The sequence below is a fragment of the Mirounga leonina genome, unplaced genomic scaffold (assembly GCF_011800145.1).
Source record: "Mirounga leonina isolate KUSES-001 unplaced genomic scaffold, KU_Mleo_1.0 Mir_150, whole genome shotgun sequence".
NCBI lineage: Eukaryota > Metazoa > Chordata > Mammalia > Carnivora > Phocidae > Mirounga > Mirounga leonina.
This window is the reverse complement of record NW_023270374.1, coordinates 24,448,950-24,462,981: the sequence shown is the minus strand read 5'-3', so window position 1 is coordinate 24,462,981 and position 14,032 is coordinate 24,448,950. Positions and strand designations below refer to the sequence as shown.

General features: G+C 56.2%; 1 protein-coding gene across 1 annotated transcript; it reads left to right on the top strand.

The window, feature by feature from the left end:
* The first annotated feature begins 1,081 nt into the window (after positions 1-1,081).
* On the top strand, positions 1,082-12,965 carry SCRT2 (scratch family transcriptional repressor 2). The gene is made up of 2 exons (XM_035005681.1): positions 1,082-1,214; positions 12,175-12,965. The coding sequence occupies exons 1-2, from the start codon at positions 1,082-1,084 to the stop codon at positions 12,963-12,965; spliced, it is 924 nt and encodes a 307-aa protein (XP_034861572.1).
* The last annotated feature ends 1,067 nt before the right edge of the window (positions 12,966-14,032 follow it).

The window sequence follows — 14,032 nt, the reverse complement described above, 5'->3', positions numbered from 1 at the left end:
GGGGCCGGCATCCGCATCGGGGACTTGCTGCCCCCACCAGTTCTGGGAGAAGAAAGTTGAACCCCAAACCCAATAGGGGGCTTCAGTGGGAGGTCAAGCTGGGGTGGGGGTGACGACTTCCTCTAGTTAAAGCTGAGTGTCCACACTGGCCACTTCTGAATTGCGGGAAAGGGAGAGGACTGGAGGCAGGAGGGTCGCGGCTGGCGAGCTCACACTCTTTTCTTTGCATCCCCTTCCCTGTGTCCCCATGTGCCTGAACCCCGCCTGCCCGGACCACTCTCTGTCCTTTCCCCTCGGCTTCTCCCTCTACCTTACACTTTTCTTTCCCTTTCTTTGCATCCCTGAGGGGCTTTCTTTTTGTGTGTCTGGATCTCTCTCTTTCTCCCATGGGTGTGTGAGCGTGTGTTGCTACTTCTTTCCATCTCTGTTTTCCTTCTCTGTTCCTCTCTTGTGTCTTTTTGTCCTCATCTCGGTCTCTATTTCTACCTCTTTCAGTGTGTGTGTCTCTCTTTCTCTGTATGTCTCTTTCTGTCTTTCTCCGTGTATTTCCTCTCTCCTCTCTCCCTCTCTCTCTCTCTCCCTCCCCCCCCCCCCCCCCCCACTCCTCTTTCTCCGTCTCTCTCTATCTCTGCGCCTTTCTCGCCCTCACTTTCTCCCCTCCTGCCTGCCCGCTGCTCCCTGCGCCTGGCCTGCCCCCACCGCTGCCGGTTCAGGGGAACGTGTGCGGAGCGATTGTCCTGGGGGACATTTGATGGATTAGAGCGCTGAACAGTTCCATTGCTAGGGGACCACCTGATCTCCTCCAGCCTGCGTCCCATATAAAGCCGGCAGCCGGAGTGCTGAGCACAGCTCCAGCGATCGCCTGTCTGCGCGCCGCCGCCGCCAAGCCCAAGCGGGAGCCCGAGCCAGAGCCGGGGCCGCCGCCACCGGTGCCGGCTCCGCGCTGCCGCCCGCCCGCCGGCCCGCTGGGAGCTGTCCAGTGCTGAAACCCCGCGCAGACAGCCAATCGCGCCCGGCTGGCCGCCTCCCCCCACCGGGGCCCCACGCAAGTGCCCCCGCCGAGCCCCCCGCCAGTCGCACCATGCCGCGCTCCTTCCTGGTAAAGAAGATCAAAGGGGACGGCTTCCAGTGCAGCGGGGTGCCGGCTCCCACCTACCACCCCTTGGAGACCGCCTACGTGCTGCCTGGCGCCCGGGGGCCGCCCGGGGACAACGGTGAGTAGGACCCGGCGGGGGGGGGGGGGGAGGGGGGGAGAGGGAGGGGAGTTCGGGCCCTCCCCAACTCGGGCCACGAGGAGAGGTGCGCGCGGCAGGGAACCCCGGGAGGAGATTTCCCTGGCTGTGTGCTCCTCCCGGGCTTCCCGAGGGCCGGGCGGGCGGGGCAGGGGCTAGGTCCCTACAAAGGGAAAGTCGCAGGGTCGATCCATCCCACAGCCACGCGCCAGCCCGGACTTTGAAAGTTGTGGCCCTAGAACGTGGCTGGAGTGAGGGGTGGTAAGAGAATGGAAAGAGAGAGAGGCACCTACGAAGGGCTAATGCTGGGGGGCTAATGCATAAGGCAGTCTGAGGGTCCTCTCCCCTGGTGGAGGGAAGGAGGCTAGCTGCCTGAGTGTACTGCCCTGGTGGGGAAGATAAGCGAGCCAGGACTACCAGTCCCTGGGGAGACAGGGCTGGCTCCTTGGGTGTAGCGGGGGGGGGGGGGGGGCTCCTTCCCTTCAAGCCTGCTCCCCCTGGCGATACCAGACAAGTGTTCCCAGGCCCCCTCTCTCAGCAACTCTTTTGTTACCCTCAGCCACATGCCTGCCAAAGGCTGGGCCTGTCCTGGGGGCGGCAAGGAAGAGGGGGTTTCTAGGAGGGGTTCCCCCAAAGTGGCTCCTGGTCCCCTGGGCTGCACTTTCTCCCCACTCCAGCTTCTCAACCCCCTCCAGAGCCAGCCCTGCTGCTCCTTATAAGTCCCCCACCCCCAACACACTCCATCTCTTCTCAAAGCAAGTTCCTGCAAGGACAAGGGTTTGAGGGACAAGAGAGGTCATTTAGCCTCAGAAGGGGGTGATCTCTGAAGGATGTGGAGAAGATTCAGAGACTGCTTCTGTAGACCCCATCCCCCATCAAGGGGATCACAAATCACAAAAGGGTTCTCCTATCATGGCCCATACCAGGCAGGTGTCTGGAGAATAGACATCTCTTTGGCAGTAAGAAATCTGACATCACATGTGGCATCAGCTTTGGGATGTGTGGGGAGGGGAGGATGAAGGAGAAGAGGAGAGGGGAGGGGAGGGGAGAAAAAGAAGAGAAGAAAGGGTTGAGGATGTTGGGGGGGGGGTTGAGGTGGTGAAGGCGGAGCCCAGGAGGGTGGGAGTTTCCACCTTAGGGATTTCCAAGCACTTCACCCACATTCCATCACTCTATCAAACCAGGTAGCAAGAGGGCGTTGGGCAAAGGGCTCTGTGACCTCATCAAGGTCAAAGAAATTAGGGAGTGATCAGGGATACAGCTACAGCCCCTCAGCCTCAGGCCTCCCCCAGATCCCCCAGAGAACCAACCCCCTTTTCCTTTGCCCATATGTCCCTTATTCTACTGCCCTCTTTTCTTGACCCCAGGGCCTCTTGGGGTCGAAGACAGGGGTCCAGGGATATGGCTGGGCTTGTCTGAGTGCTGGCAGGACAGAGGGTGGACCTGGGACAGTGCCAGGGCTGGGGAGTGTGTGTGCTAGGATCTGGGTAGAAACTGAAATGCCTGCAAGACTAGGATGTGGATCCCTTGGGGGACTGACACAAAGCCCTGGGCTCCCACCCCCTGAAACCCCCATGGTCCTGTCCCCAGGCCAGTTGAGGAAACCCAGAGAAGCTTAGAGAATTTCTTATACACAGCCCAAACTGCAAACTATTCCTCAGGAGGGAAGCAAGAGTGCCTTGCTTTGAATTCAGTCCCAAAACACTTTGAAAGGAGCCCTTGAGTGAATGGTGGGGTCAGGGCAAAAGTTGGGGCAAAGCTATAAGCAGGGGTGTTCCCCTGGGCGTTCTACTGGGTTTGACACCCTAGAACCACCCCTGTCTTTGGCCCTCTCCCCCAAAGGGCTCTAGACCAGCTCCCTAGCCTCCAGAGAATCCTGAGGCTGTCCTGACAGTCTGATATCTGGCCTGGAACTCTGGGAGACTAGGTCTCTGACTCGCTGTGTGACCTTGGGCAAGTGTCTTCCCTTCTCTGGTCCTGTCTCCCAGGCAGTGGAAGAGTTTGGATGCTGAACCAAGTATCCTTCCGACTGTGACAAGCTCAGCTTTTGTGAAGGTCAAATGTGAGATGGGAGGCACTGGAGATGCCTGGATGAGGGTCTAACAGAATGCCGGGGGCCATTGTCAGGGTTTCTGTAGGATTCTGTTTACCATCCAATGCCTAGCTGAGGGTGGCCAAGTTTCTGAGATCAGGTATTTCTTGGCTTCATTCTCTGCAGGATGCCCCACAGTGAGGACAGGCACCCTGGTCTAGCTGCTTTGGCAGTGTCTGTAGGAAAGGGTTAGTGCCGGGGACCAGGGGGTGACCATTCAAGCCTGGGTATGGCTGGGAAACACAGGGACTGCCTCATCCTATTTTCAGGGGCCTCTCTCCTATCCCTGGGGTGTGGCTAGACTGGACAGTGAAGGCTCCCTCATTCCATGGGTGGGCAGGGTGCTGGGGGTCCTTAGAGAGTCTGCTGGCTCCTAGTGGCCCGTTGTCTCCGCTCTGCCGGAAATAACCTTGCTGAGCGTTTGAGGGAAGTGTGAAAAATTGCTGAGCCGACGTTTTTCTCTCCCAGCGTGTGTAAGTGTGCTGGGTAAACAAGGAGAAAGAGAGGAGGGGGGGAGGTGAGGAGATTGAGGGAGGGAAGGAGGGAGGGAGGAGAGGGAGGGGGAAGGGGGGAAGGGCCTGGGGCTGGAGAGAGTTCCAGTTATTAGAAAGATCCTCTTACAAGCCATTCCTGCAGCAATGGCTACAGGGTCAGGATGAGGCTGGTGGGAGGGGAAGCTGGGGAGGGGCGTGGGGAGGGGGCCTGTGAATGTGGAGGTCAGGAGAGCCACAGGCTCCCAACTGATGGAAGATGCAGGGCCCCAAATAAAAGAGGTGTACTCCCAGCTCAGGGAATGCCTGGGAGTGCTGAGGATTCCTGAAGGACTCCCCCTCCTCCTACACACACACACACACACACACACACACACAAGCGATGCTCTTCTTTGCCTCCCTACTCCCTCCCTTTTCAGCCTCTGAGGGCTGGGCAAAGGGTGCGGCAGGTGCATCTGGGCTCCAGGCCTTCCCCCAGCCCAAAGAACCCCTAAATAGGGAAGGGGAAGCCTCCCAAATGGAAAAACCTCCAGGCCCTTCTGCAGAGCTCCCCAAAGAAGGGAGACTAGATTTAATTCCAGCATCCTGTCCAATACAATGCCTCATTTCGCCCCCTCCCGCTCCTCTTGCTCCTCCACTGTTTTCTGCCTCAGTGCAGCCTTCCCTTCCCCTCCTCTTCCCTGAGTGATTCTGAACACAGATTCAGTCTTGTGAAATGCCAACTCACATCCTCCTAACCCTCTCACACCCTCGCCCTCCAGCTCCACCAAGCCCACCGCTTTGCAGGCCCTGGGCCCCCAACCTGGGGAGATGCTGGGGACTCTTAGCCATCCCAAAGCAGGCTGCTGCTCATCTATCTGCAGGGCAGCAGTCTCCATGGACCCCAGCCGAAGACATCTTCACTGCCTACTTCCCTCACACCCTCACACCCTGACTCTGAACTCCAGCCGGGCTCCCTGTCCCCCTTTCTCTGTAACCCCAGCCTAGTCCTGCCTCCATACTCCTTCAGAGTGCATCTGACCCAGGCAGATGAGGGATCAATGCCAATCCAATAACACAGTTGTCTGCCCTCCACAGCTACATTAAGCCTCCCCAGCAGGCCGAGGAAGCACTCCTACTCTTGCCCATGGGCTTATCTAGTTGACCACATTACACCAGCGCCCACTTCCTCTCACTCCCTCTGATGGCGCCAGGGAGTCGCTCCAGGCCAGGCCTGGAAGCCCGGCTGAAAGTCCCCAACACATCCACCCCACACCTCAGAAAGTCCATCTTGAGAGCAGGGATGCAAAAGGGCTGCCCCAATCCCTTGGCAGAGGGAGCCCAGAGAAGGCTGGGGAGGTGCCCAAGGACACACAGCAGGCCCATCTGGCTCTTCTTTAACTACCACTTCTCCTGGCATCTCAGTCTTGGTCTAGGTCCAAGATCCAGGTTAGAGACATGTCAGAGGTCCAGGTTCAAAGTCCAGGTCCAATGTCCAGTCTAACATCCAGGTCCAAATCTGAGATCCAAGCCCAACATCCATGTCCAACTTTAAGTCTAGGACCAGGTCCAAGGTCTAGGTCCAAGGTCAATGTCTGAGGTTATAGGTCCAGTCCAAGATTCAGACAAATTTATGTCCAAGTTCAAGTTTCAATGTCTAAGATCAGGTCCAGGTCAATGTTCAGGTTCAGGGTCCACGATTAAGATCCAGGTCGAATTTCTAGTCCAAGGTCATGTCCAGGTCCATTCTCAAGGCTTCCCAGGTTCAAGTCTTAGACCCACCATTAGCTTTCTCTGTGGCCTTGGACTAGTCTTCCCTTACCCCAGCCTCAGCTTCCCGTTCATGAACTCAAGCAGTTGAACTTGATCTCTTTCAGCTCTGACCTTCTAGGGATCCATAAATCTGACTTTCCTAAGAATTTGTCAGTGGGAGTGTGGAATAACAGGGCCTGTGTGGGATATAGAATCTGGGGCCCATGGCCTCCCCGAAAGCCTGGAGTCACAAGGGGGCCATGAAGGGCTGGAGCTAAGCATCCACTTTTTAAGCAGTCTCAGTTTGTGGTTCCTGAGGGAGAAAAGTACATCAAGTCCCTATGTCAGCACAGCAATTTACACATCCCAAAGACTCCCTGCACCCCCCAACGCCCCCCCTCCACCTACACACACTATAGGCAAAGGGCAGTGAGCACAGGGGAGGATTAGCTCCAACTTACAAAGGCAAATGAGGCCAGGGAGGCCCAACACTCGCATGAGGTCACAAGGGCATAAATGGTGGACTCTGTCACAACTCCCTGGTGAGTGCTTCATCTACATGTTCTAGGGACCCCCACAGCCTAGAGGCCTCTGGGGGGCACGTGAGAGAGATGAGGCCCTCTGGGGGACACTGCTGAGGAGATGGGGCCCCCAGAGTCTCTGACCTCCCTCCCAGCTGTCTCTAGCTGCCAGCCTTTGGATAGGAAGGGAGGTTAGAATAGGCCCTCTGATTGCACCCTTCTGGAGCAGAGACAGTAGGGCAGAAAGCGGGGTGCTTGGAGAGCCTGCATGCATTGTGCAAGGGCCTGCTGAAGATTCCCCCAAGGGAAGAGGAGGCTGCTCCACCAGCCAGTGCTAGGCAATTCAAGACCCTTAGCCACCTACTCCTATCTCCACAACCCCTTGAAAAATCTTTCCTATTGATTCCTGCAGAGCTGTGGACCTCCCTATGGGCCACAGGAATTGGGTCACAGTCAGGAAAAAACAGAATATGTGGGATTTCTGGACGGGAGGAGGGGAGGAGGGACTCTGGAATCCTCTAGACACTCCCTGGGCCTGGGTCAGTGGGCATCAGCCCCACACCCTACAGCTGTGGTCACTTTGGGCCAGACCTCATTCTGTCCCCTGATCATCTGGACCCAGGGACCCCCTCCCCAGTGGGCAGGTGTACCAGCTGCCAGGCCCTTGCAGGCGGTGGGTGTCATTTCTGGTCCAGTGCCCAGGGAACAGCTAACAAAGATGCTATAATAAGGGGAGGGGGAGGTACCAGCCCCTTTGCCCAGCTCTGTGAGCAGACAGGAGAAACTATTTTTATCCCGCTTTGCTGCTGACAGACCTGGCTTTCTGCTCAGCTGGCTGGAGCTGATTCTCGAGGCCCGAGGCCCTGGCACAGCAAGAAGCAGCTCTAAATATACCCATGCAGCAGCCCCTCCAGCTCCCACCACCAAGCAGGGCTGGGCCCTCCTCAGGAAAGTGGGCCACCACCAGGCCCCTCTCTGTTGCTGCCCATCTCAAGGCAGGGAAGTGGGACTGGGGCTGGAAATTCCCTGGAGGAAGTTTGGGACTCTGTGAATCTGGGAGAGACTGGGAAAAGGGAGTCCAGGACTAAGAGGCAGGAGGCTGGCCTAGCTCTTGTGTGAACTTGCTTTGTGACCTGAGGTGGGTCAAGGCCCCTCTCTGTGCTTCAGCTTCTGTAGGGCACTGGAGGAAGTGACTATCATGTTCCCTTAGACAGGAGCTAATGTGCACAAAGCACTGAGCAGGGCGCCTTGTACACAGTAAGTACTCAATAAGTGTCAATCATTACTTTTATTACTTTTATTTGCAAAAATTTACAAGGGGCTGGAACATTTTCTCAAGCAGCTTCTCCCCAGCCCCAACACCCCATCATCCCATCAGACACAGGCCAACTAGGTGATGTTATCTGAAGAACCCCACTGCCCCTTTTCCCCACCAACTGTAAACCTCCCACCCCTAGGAGTCTCCATCCAGTTTGGGTATTTTGGAAAAAACAGACTCTGGAGGGTTGTAAGCCTAACTCCTCTGCCAGCGACCTTGGGCAAACCTTCTCCCCTCTCTGGGCCTCCAGGCCTCAGGGCATAGCACAGTGCCTGGCACAGGGGGAGGCTCAGGGGAAGCAGCGGTAGGTAGTAGGGGTGCTCTCTACTGGAGATGCCCCCGCCCTCACCCCAACGGGCCAGACTGTTGAATGAGACTGTGTCTGTGGAGCACCTAGCACCTTAATCTTCATAAAATTCCCTTCCCACCACTCCTTTGGGTGCAGGATTCTTAATTTTTTAATGGATTCTGGACCTTCCATCTAAAGTATTAAGACTCGTAGGCAGAGAACACCAGAAGTCATTCTCAGATGACAGGTGCACGGTATCTCCGTATGTCCAAAGTATCCCTCCAAGTGGCAGGGGTGGCTCTGGTCCCTATCCCTCAAATAGGGGATTTGAGCCCAGAGAGGCTGTGTGACTTGCTCAAGGTCACACAGCTAGGATATGGGTAAAAGAGCCTGGATGAGAGCATTCCCTGGCCTTCTCTCTGGATCCCTGGCCGTTCCTGCCTCTATCGGGACCCAAACAGGAAAGCCCTGTCTCACCCTGTCAGATGGAGGACAGGCAACTCAGCCATCTCTGGTCACCTGTGGAGCAGAGGAAAGCGTCTAAAACCCATCTGAGTTCCATGCACAGTTAGAGCACAGCTTAGAGTGTCCTGAAGGGTTCTCCAGGGTTGAGGACCAGAGAGGTGGGGTGGTTCGCCCAAGGTCACATAGCAGCCTGAGACACCTGTGTGTGTCTCCTTCTACTCCTGGTAGATTAGAAGGATATCACCAGGACATGTAGGGATGATAATAACGACAATAATAAAAGCAGCTTGAGAGGCTACTGTGTGCCAAGCATTGTACTAAGCACTTTATATGCATTAATTCATTTAATGCTATTATGAGCTCCCTTATACATATGTGGCACAAAAAGGTTAAATAACTTGCCAAGGTTACATAGACAGGGAGAGGGCTAGGCTGATCTGAGGAGGATGAGGTGGAGTTGAGGGGGGGTTGGGGGTGTGGAGGACAGGAAAATGGGCGTCCCTGAGGATCTCTTTAGCCACGATGCAGAAAGAATCTTTAAAGCATACCAGTCAACCTTCTTCCTATACAGACCAAATCCAGAGAGGTTAAGTAACCTGGCCAAGGTCACAAAGCAAGTTAGAACCACCTCATCCTAACATGACCACGCAAATTCTCATATAACCCCCAATTCCCCCCCACCCCCACCACCCATGCTGAGCTCCACAGCTGCTGGGAATCAGGTCTGGCCAGCACTGCCTGTCCTGAAGGCAGTTCTGCATCCATCCCCAGGCAGAGGAGCAGCCTTTGTTTGAGGCACCCCTGTTTCTATGTAAAGAGCCCCCCAGCGACTGGAATAAGGTGCTGCAGTGCCACAGGCTGCCACCAGAGGGCACCATGGGCAGGAAGCCCAATTTGGGGGAGGACTTGCCTGGTTCATTGAACTCTTACTACCCACCAAAAGTTTCCTCACCTGAACATGATGTAGAAATTACACATCCTGAGGAAACAGAGGCCCAGAGAAGAACATCAAGATGTGTCTTGGCAGGTGCCAAGAAAACTGCAGCACAGAAACCCATCTGGGGAGATTATTATTACTAATAATAACAGCACACATGCATCGGGGGTTTGCAATGTGCCCAACACTGGGTTGGGATCCTGGCTCTAAGTTACTTTGCTGGGCATGTTACTTAATTACCTTGTGTCTAAATTTCCTGATCTATGTAAGGTGGTACCAACTGGAGTCATGAGGATGGAATGCATTCGTGTATATAAAGCCCTTAAAATAGCATCTGACACGTTAAGTACTCTAGGATGTTCATCATTATTTGTTCATTTTTCACTTACTGTTTGTTTACTCATAGACCCCTTACTACAACTGTATGCATGCTTACATTATCCCCCATTCCACAGCTGGGGCAAGAAAGGCACAGAGAGGTCAAGCAGTTTGTCTAAGGTCACACAGCTGGGCACAGTAAAGTTGGAACTCCATTCAGGCAGTGTGGCACCAAGGTGGTGCTCTTAACCAGTATGCCATCCTTATTTCATAACAGAACATGCAAGGCACTGGTCACATGATAAATGATCCCCTGCAAGTGGATCCTATACTATCTATCCCCTGAGGCACAGAGAGGTGCATGACTTGCTCAAGGTCACCCAGAATCTCTGCCAGGAATCAAGTTGTCCCAAGACCAGGTAGACAGAATGGCTTGTAGCAGATCCTGCTGGGCTGGGGACTGAGGTTGGCCTGGCAAATCTTTATCACCATTTATCACCCATTTCACAAATACTTATGGAGTGCCCACAAGATGGGGCATTGGGGATAGGAGGTGAACCACCCAGCTATAGCCCCTTCCTTGGGGACCTCTGGGGGTATGGAAAACAAGGGGAGCAGTGCAGTGGGTTCCAATCCTTGCTCCATCCCTTGAGCAAGTACCATCACCACTCCTACTTCCATTTCTTTATCTGTAATAGAAGTGTTTTGTGATATGTGGTCGGATGATGAGAGTGAAGCGCTGAGCACAGAGCCTGGCATGCAGTAAGTGCTCAGTAAATATTAGCTACTATTATCATTATTCTCAGTAGTTACAATGGGAGGAAATACAGCAGAGAGAGGAGGTCTGGGAGTGCCCGACAGGTATTTCACTTAGTCTGAAATAATGCTCCTTGAATGTCCTGGGGCCTGAGTACGAGGCCTGATTCCTGGAGTGGGAGGTGGGGGACCTCCAGACAAAAGGCAGACAGGAGGGGAGGAATCGGCTGCTGAGAGGCTGGGCAACCTTCCCTCCCCAATTAAAAAACTGCCAGCACCATTGCCTTCTCTGCAACCAGAGCCCCTCCCTACTGAGTCATCCATCCCCACCATCCCCAACCACTTCTGTGTGCAGAGGGTCCCGTGCCAACATCTGAAGGGAAGGAAGAAAAAATAAGGGGCCTAACCTTGCCTTCAGGGCTGGGGGACAGTCTTCACAGACTTCACTCTGTCACCATCCCAGAAAAGGTACAGAGGTTGAGTGAGGCAGGCGGTTTCAAGGAAGGAAAGCTCTGAATCCAGTTCCCTGCTTACAAAGTCCTCTCCCGCCTGCTTTCTTGAGTGGGGGAGGCTGGAAGTGGGGTGTGGGGAGAGTAGGTCTCAAGGTCAGAAGGAGAGGGTCAAACCTCCTGCTTTGCCATTCCCCAGCTTGAAAGCTTGGAAAGGGGCCTCACCTTCATTGTTCTCCCGGAATCAAAAGACAATGGAAACACAACCTTGGTGCCAGGTTGATAAGTTTGTGCATATCTGCCAGAAATTCTCCTGGGAGCCCAGACCCCAGGGTCCTCAGGGAGGGTGCTGAGACCAGGCTAGGCCCTGAGGGGGAGAGGGGGGAGACAAATCAGGGTGGCCCCTGCAGTTGGGAATCCCCTGGGAGAGCCTCAGTCGGCCTGCCCACCAATCACACAAACCCAAGGTAGACAGGATTTCTGGTCCAACTCGGAAGAGGAGGGAGGAAGAGGGGGAGGTGAATTCTCACAGGGAGACTCCAGAATGCTTCTAGTGGAGCTGGGAGCAAAACAGGCTTGGGAGCAAGTACAAGGAAGTCCCCTTCCTAGACCACCTATTACTTGCCACACACCTGACCTCTTAAATCCTCTAGCAACCCTGCGAAGTGGGTCTAACAGGATTTTTAATTCATTTATGCAACATCTACTCATTGCCCACCTTTTTTGAGCCAGGCACATGCTGGGCACACAGATCCAGCCCTTGGAAGCTCATAGTCGGGTGGGGGAGGCAGACAATTAAATAATCTTCAGTGAAGTCGCTTTTTCAAGCAAGTAAAAAGCGTAATTATAATAGCTAACATTTATATAGCAATTACTGTGTGCTCACTCCTCTCTCTCTCTCTCTCTTTCCTGATTTCCTTACACGGAAAATGGGGATGATAACAGTAGCTACTTTGCAGGGTCTGTAAGGGTTGAATGAGTTAACATACATAAAGCACTGAGGCAGAGCCCTGTGCACGCTTAATACACGCTTCTTTTCATCACTTAACTCTGCCCTTCCAAAGACTCTGGGAGGGCCTGTCCAAACATAAGCTCCATTTTGTAGATGAGGAAACAGATTCAGAGAAGTTACAGCAAGCACCAGAACAGCAGAATGTTGTTAGAATAAAGACAGCATGGCCTCTGGCGTCACCCTGCTAAGGTCTGAATCTTGGCTCCATCACTTACTAGGCTGCGAGTTTAGACTCTTTACGTCTCTATCTGTAAAGTGGGTGTAATAACAGTAAGACTTTCACTGCGTGGTTGCGAGCACTTAAGAAGGCAGTGAACGCACAGCCAGTAGAACCATGGGGGCACCGTGCTCCCAGAGGGTGGCCTAGGGGTTGTGTTCATCGTGGCCCATGGAGGAAGGATCTGAGCCCAGGCGGGACGGAGGTTCACGACAGGGACCACTGTCCTACCGGCAGCCAACGTCTCCCAAGAGCGAGCACGGGGACGCCGCGCTGGACGGCGCGGGGCGGGACCCGCCCTCGGCGGCGCCTCACCTTCGTCCCCGCTCCCTTCCCGCCCCTGCAGGTTACGCCCCGCACTGCCTGTCCCCCAGCAGCTACGATGCGGACCAGAAGCCGGGCCTGGAGCTGGCGCCTGCCGAGCCCGCCTACCCGCCGGCGGCGCCGGAGGAGTACAGCGACCCCGAGAGCCCGCAGTCCAGCCTGTCGGCGCGCTACTTCCGCGGGGAGGCGGCCGTGACCGACAGCTACTCCATGGACGCCTTCTTCATCTCGGACGGGCGCTCGCGGCGGCGGCGCGGCGGGGGCGGCGGGGACGCGGGCGGCGCGGGGGACGCCGGGAGCGCCGGGGGACGCGCGGGGCGCGCGGGGGCGCCGGCGGGCAGCGGGCACCGGCACGCGTGCGCCGAGTGCGGCAAGACGTACGCCACGTCGTCGAACCTGAGCCGCCACAAGCAGACGCACCGCAGCCTGGACAGCCAGCTGGCGCGCAAGTGCCCGACGTGCGGCAAGGCGTACGTGTCCATGCCCGCGCTGGCCATGCACGTGCTCACGCACAACCTGCGCCACAAGTGCGGCGTGTGCGGCAAGGCCTTCTCGCGGCCCTGGCTGCTGCAGGGCCACATGCGCTCGCACACGGGCGAGAAGCCGTTCGGCTGCGCGCACTGCGGCAAGGCCTTCGCCGACCGCTCCAACCTGCGCGCGCACATGCAGACGCACTCGGCCTTCAAGCACTACCGCTGCCGCCAGTGCGACAAGAGCTTCGCGCTCAAGTCCTACCTCCACAAGCACTGCGAGGCCGCCTGCGTCAAGGGGGCCGAGCCGCCCCCGCCGCCCCCCGCCGGCCCCGCCAGTTGAGCTGCCCGCTGCCCTCGGGCCCCCCACCTCCGCCTCCGTCCTCTCCGCGCCCCAGCAGCGTTTCCCTGCCCACGCCCCTCGTGGGGACCCCCCCCCTCCCAGCCCGGAACTTTCCTCTCCCGCCCCCCAGACCCACCCTTCACCTCTGGCACTGGTTTCCCCAACGCACCCCGACCACATCGTCCTTTCCGGTCCCGAAACTCGGACCTTGACCCCCTGTCTCCGCCCTCAAGGCTCCCAACTCAGGCACCAGGTCCGCACCTCTCCCGGGCCCGCGGAGCCGGAAGTTTCTCCCGCCCAGACCCCGCACCTCTCCCCTTCCAACTTTCAGACCTTTCCTCTCACTTCTCGGCTGAGTCTCTCCTACAGTTCCTCTATTGGAACCCCAGTCTAAGGCCCAAACCTACCTTTGACTCTCAAGCCTGTCCTGTCCACACCGGTGCGCAGGCCCTGCAGCTCCCAGGCCACATTCCAACCCCAGACCCTCCTTCTGGCCTCTGCCGAGTCTTGCTGTATGTGTGCCCATCTAGGGATCTAATCCTCATCCCTCTTGGGAGTCCCCAGTCTGTCCCTGATGCCCTCTGTACCCTGGCCTTAGGTCCAGCCATTCACACCGCCCCCCCCTACACCACTCTCACATACATTTCCCACTCTCTTAGGTCCTGGGCCTTCTCAACCACTCCCACGCCCTACTCTCTCCAGACCCCCTCAACCCTCCAGCAACTCTCACCCGTTTGAGTTCACCTGACCTGGGGCAGACTTGAGGGGCAGTTCAGGCCCTGCCCCCTACCGTAGTCCTCCTCTCACCCCAGGACAGCCCCTCCCTGGGCTTCCAGCCTCTAGCCACCCTCTCCCCAGATTCTCTGAGCACTTTCCCCCACCCCCAGGACTACAGGTACCCCTCCTTATTTGTTGGGGGGAGTCTGGGGCACCTCACAAATGCCCTTCCCCCTGTCTGGCTGGGCCTCTCCAGTTATTTATTTGTTTATTTATTATTTATCTATTTATTATTATATTTACTCTCTTGGCCTCACCCAGGGATGGTCTGGCTTCCCCAGCTGGACTGG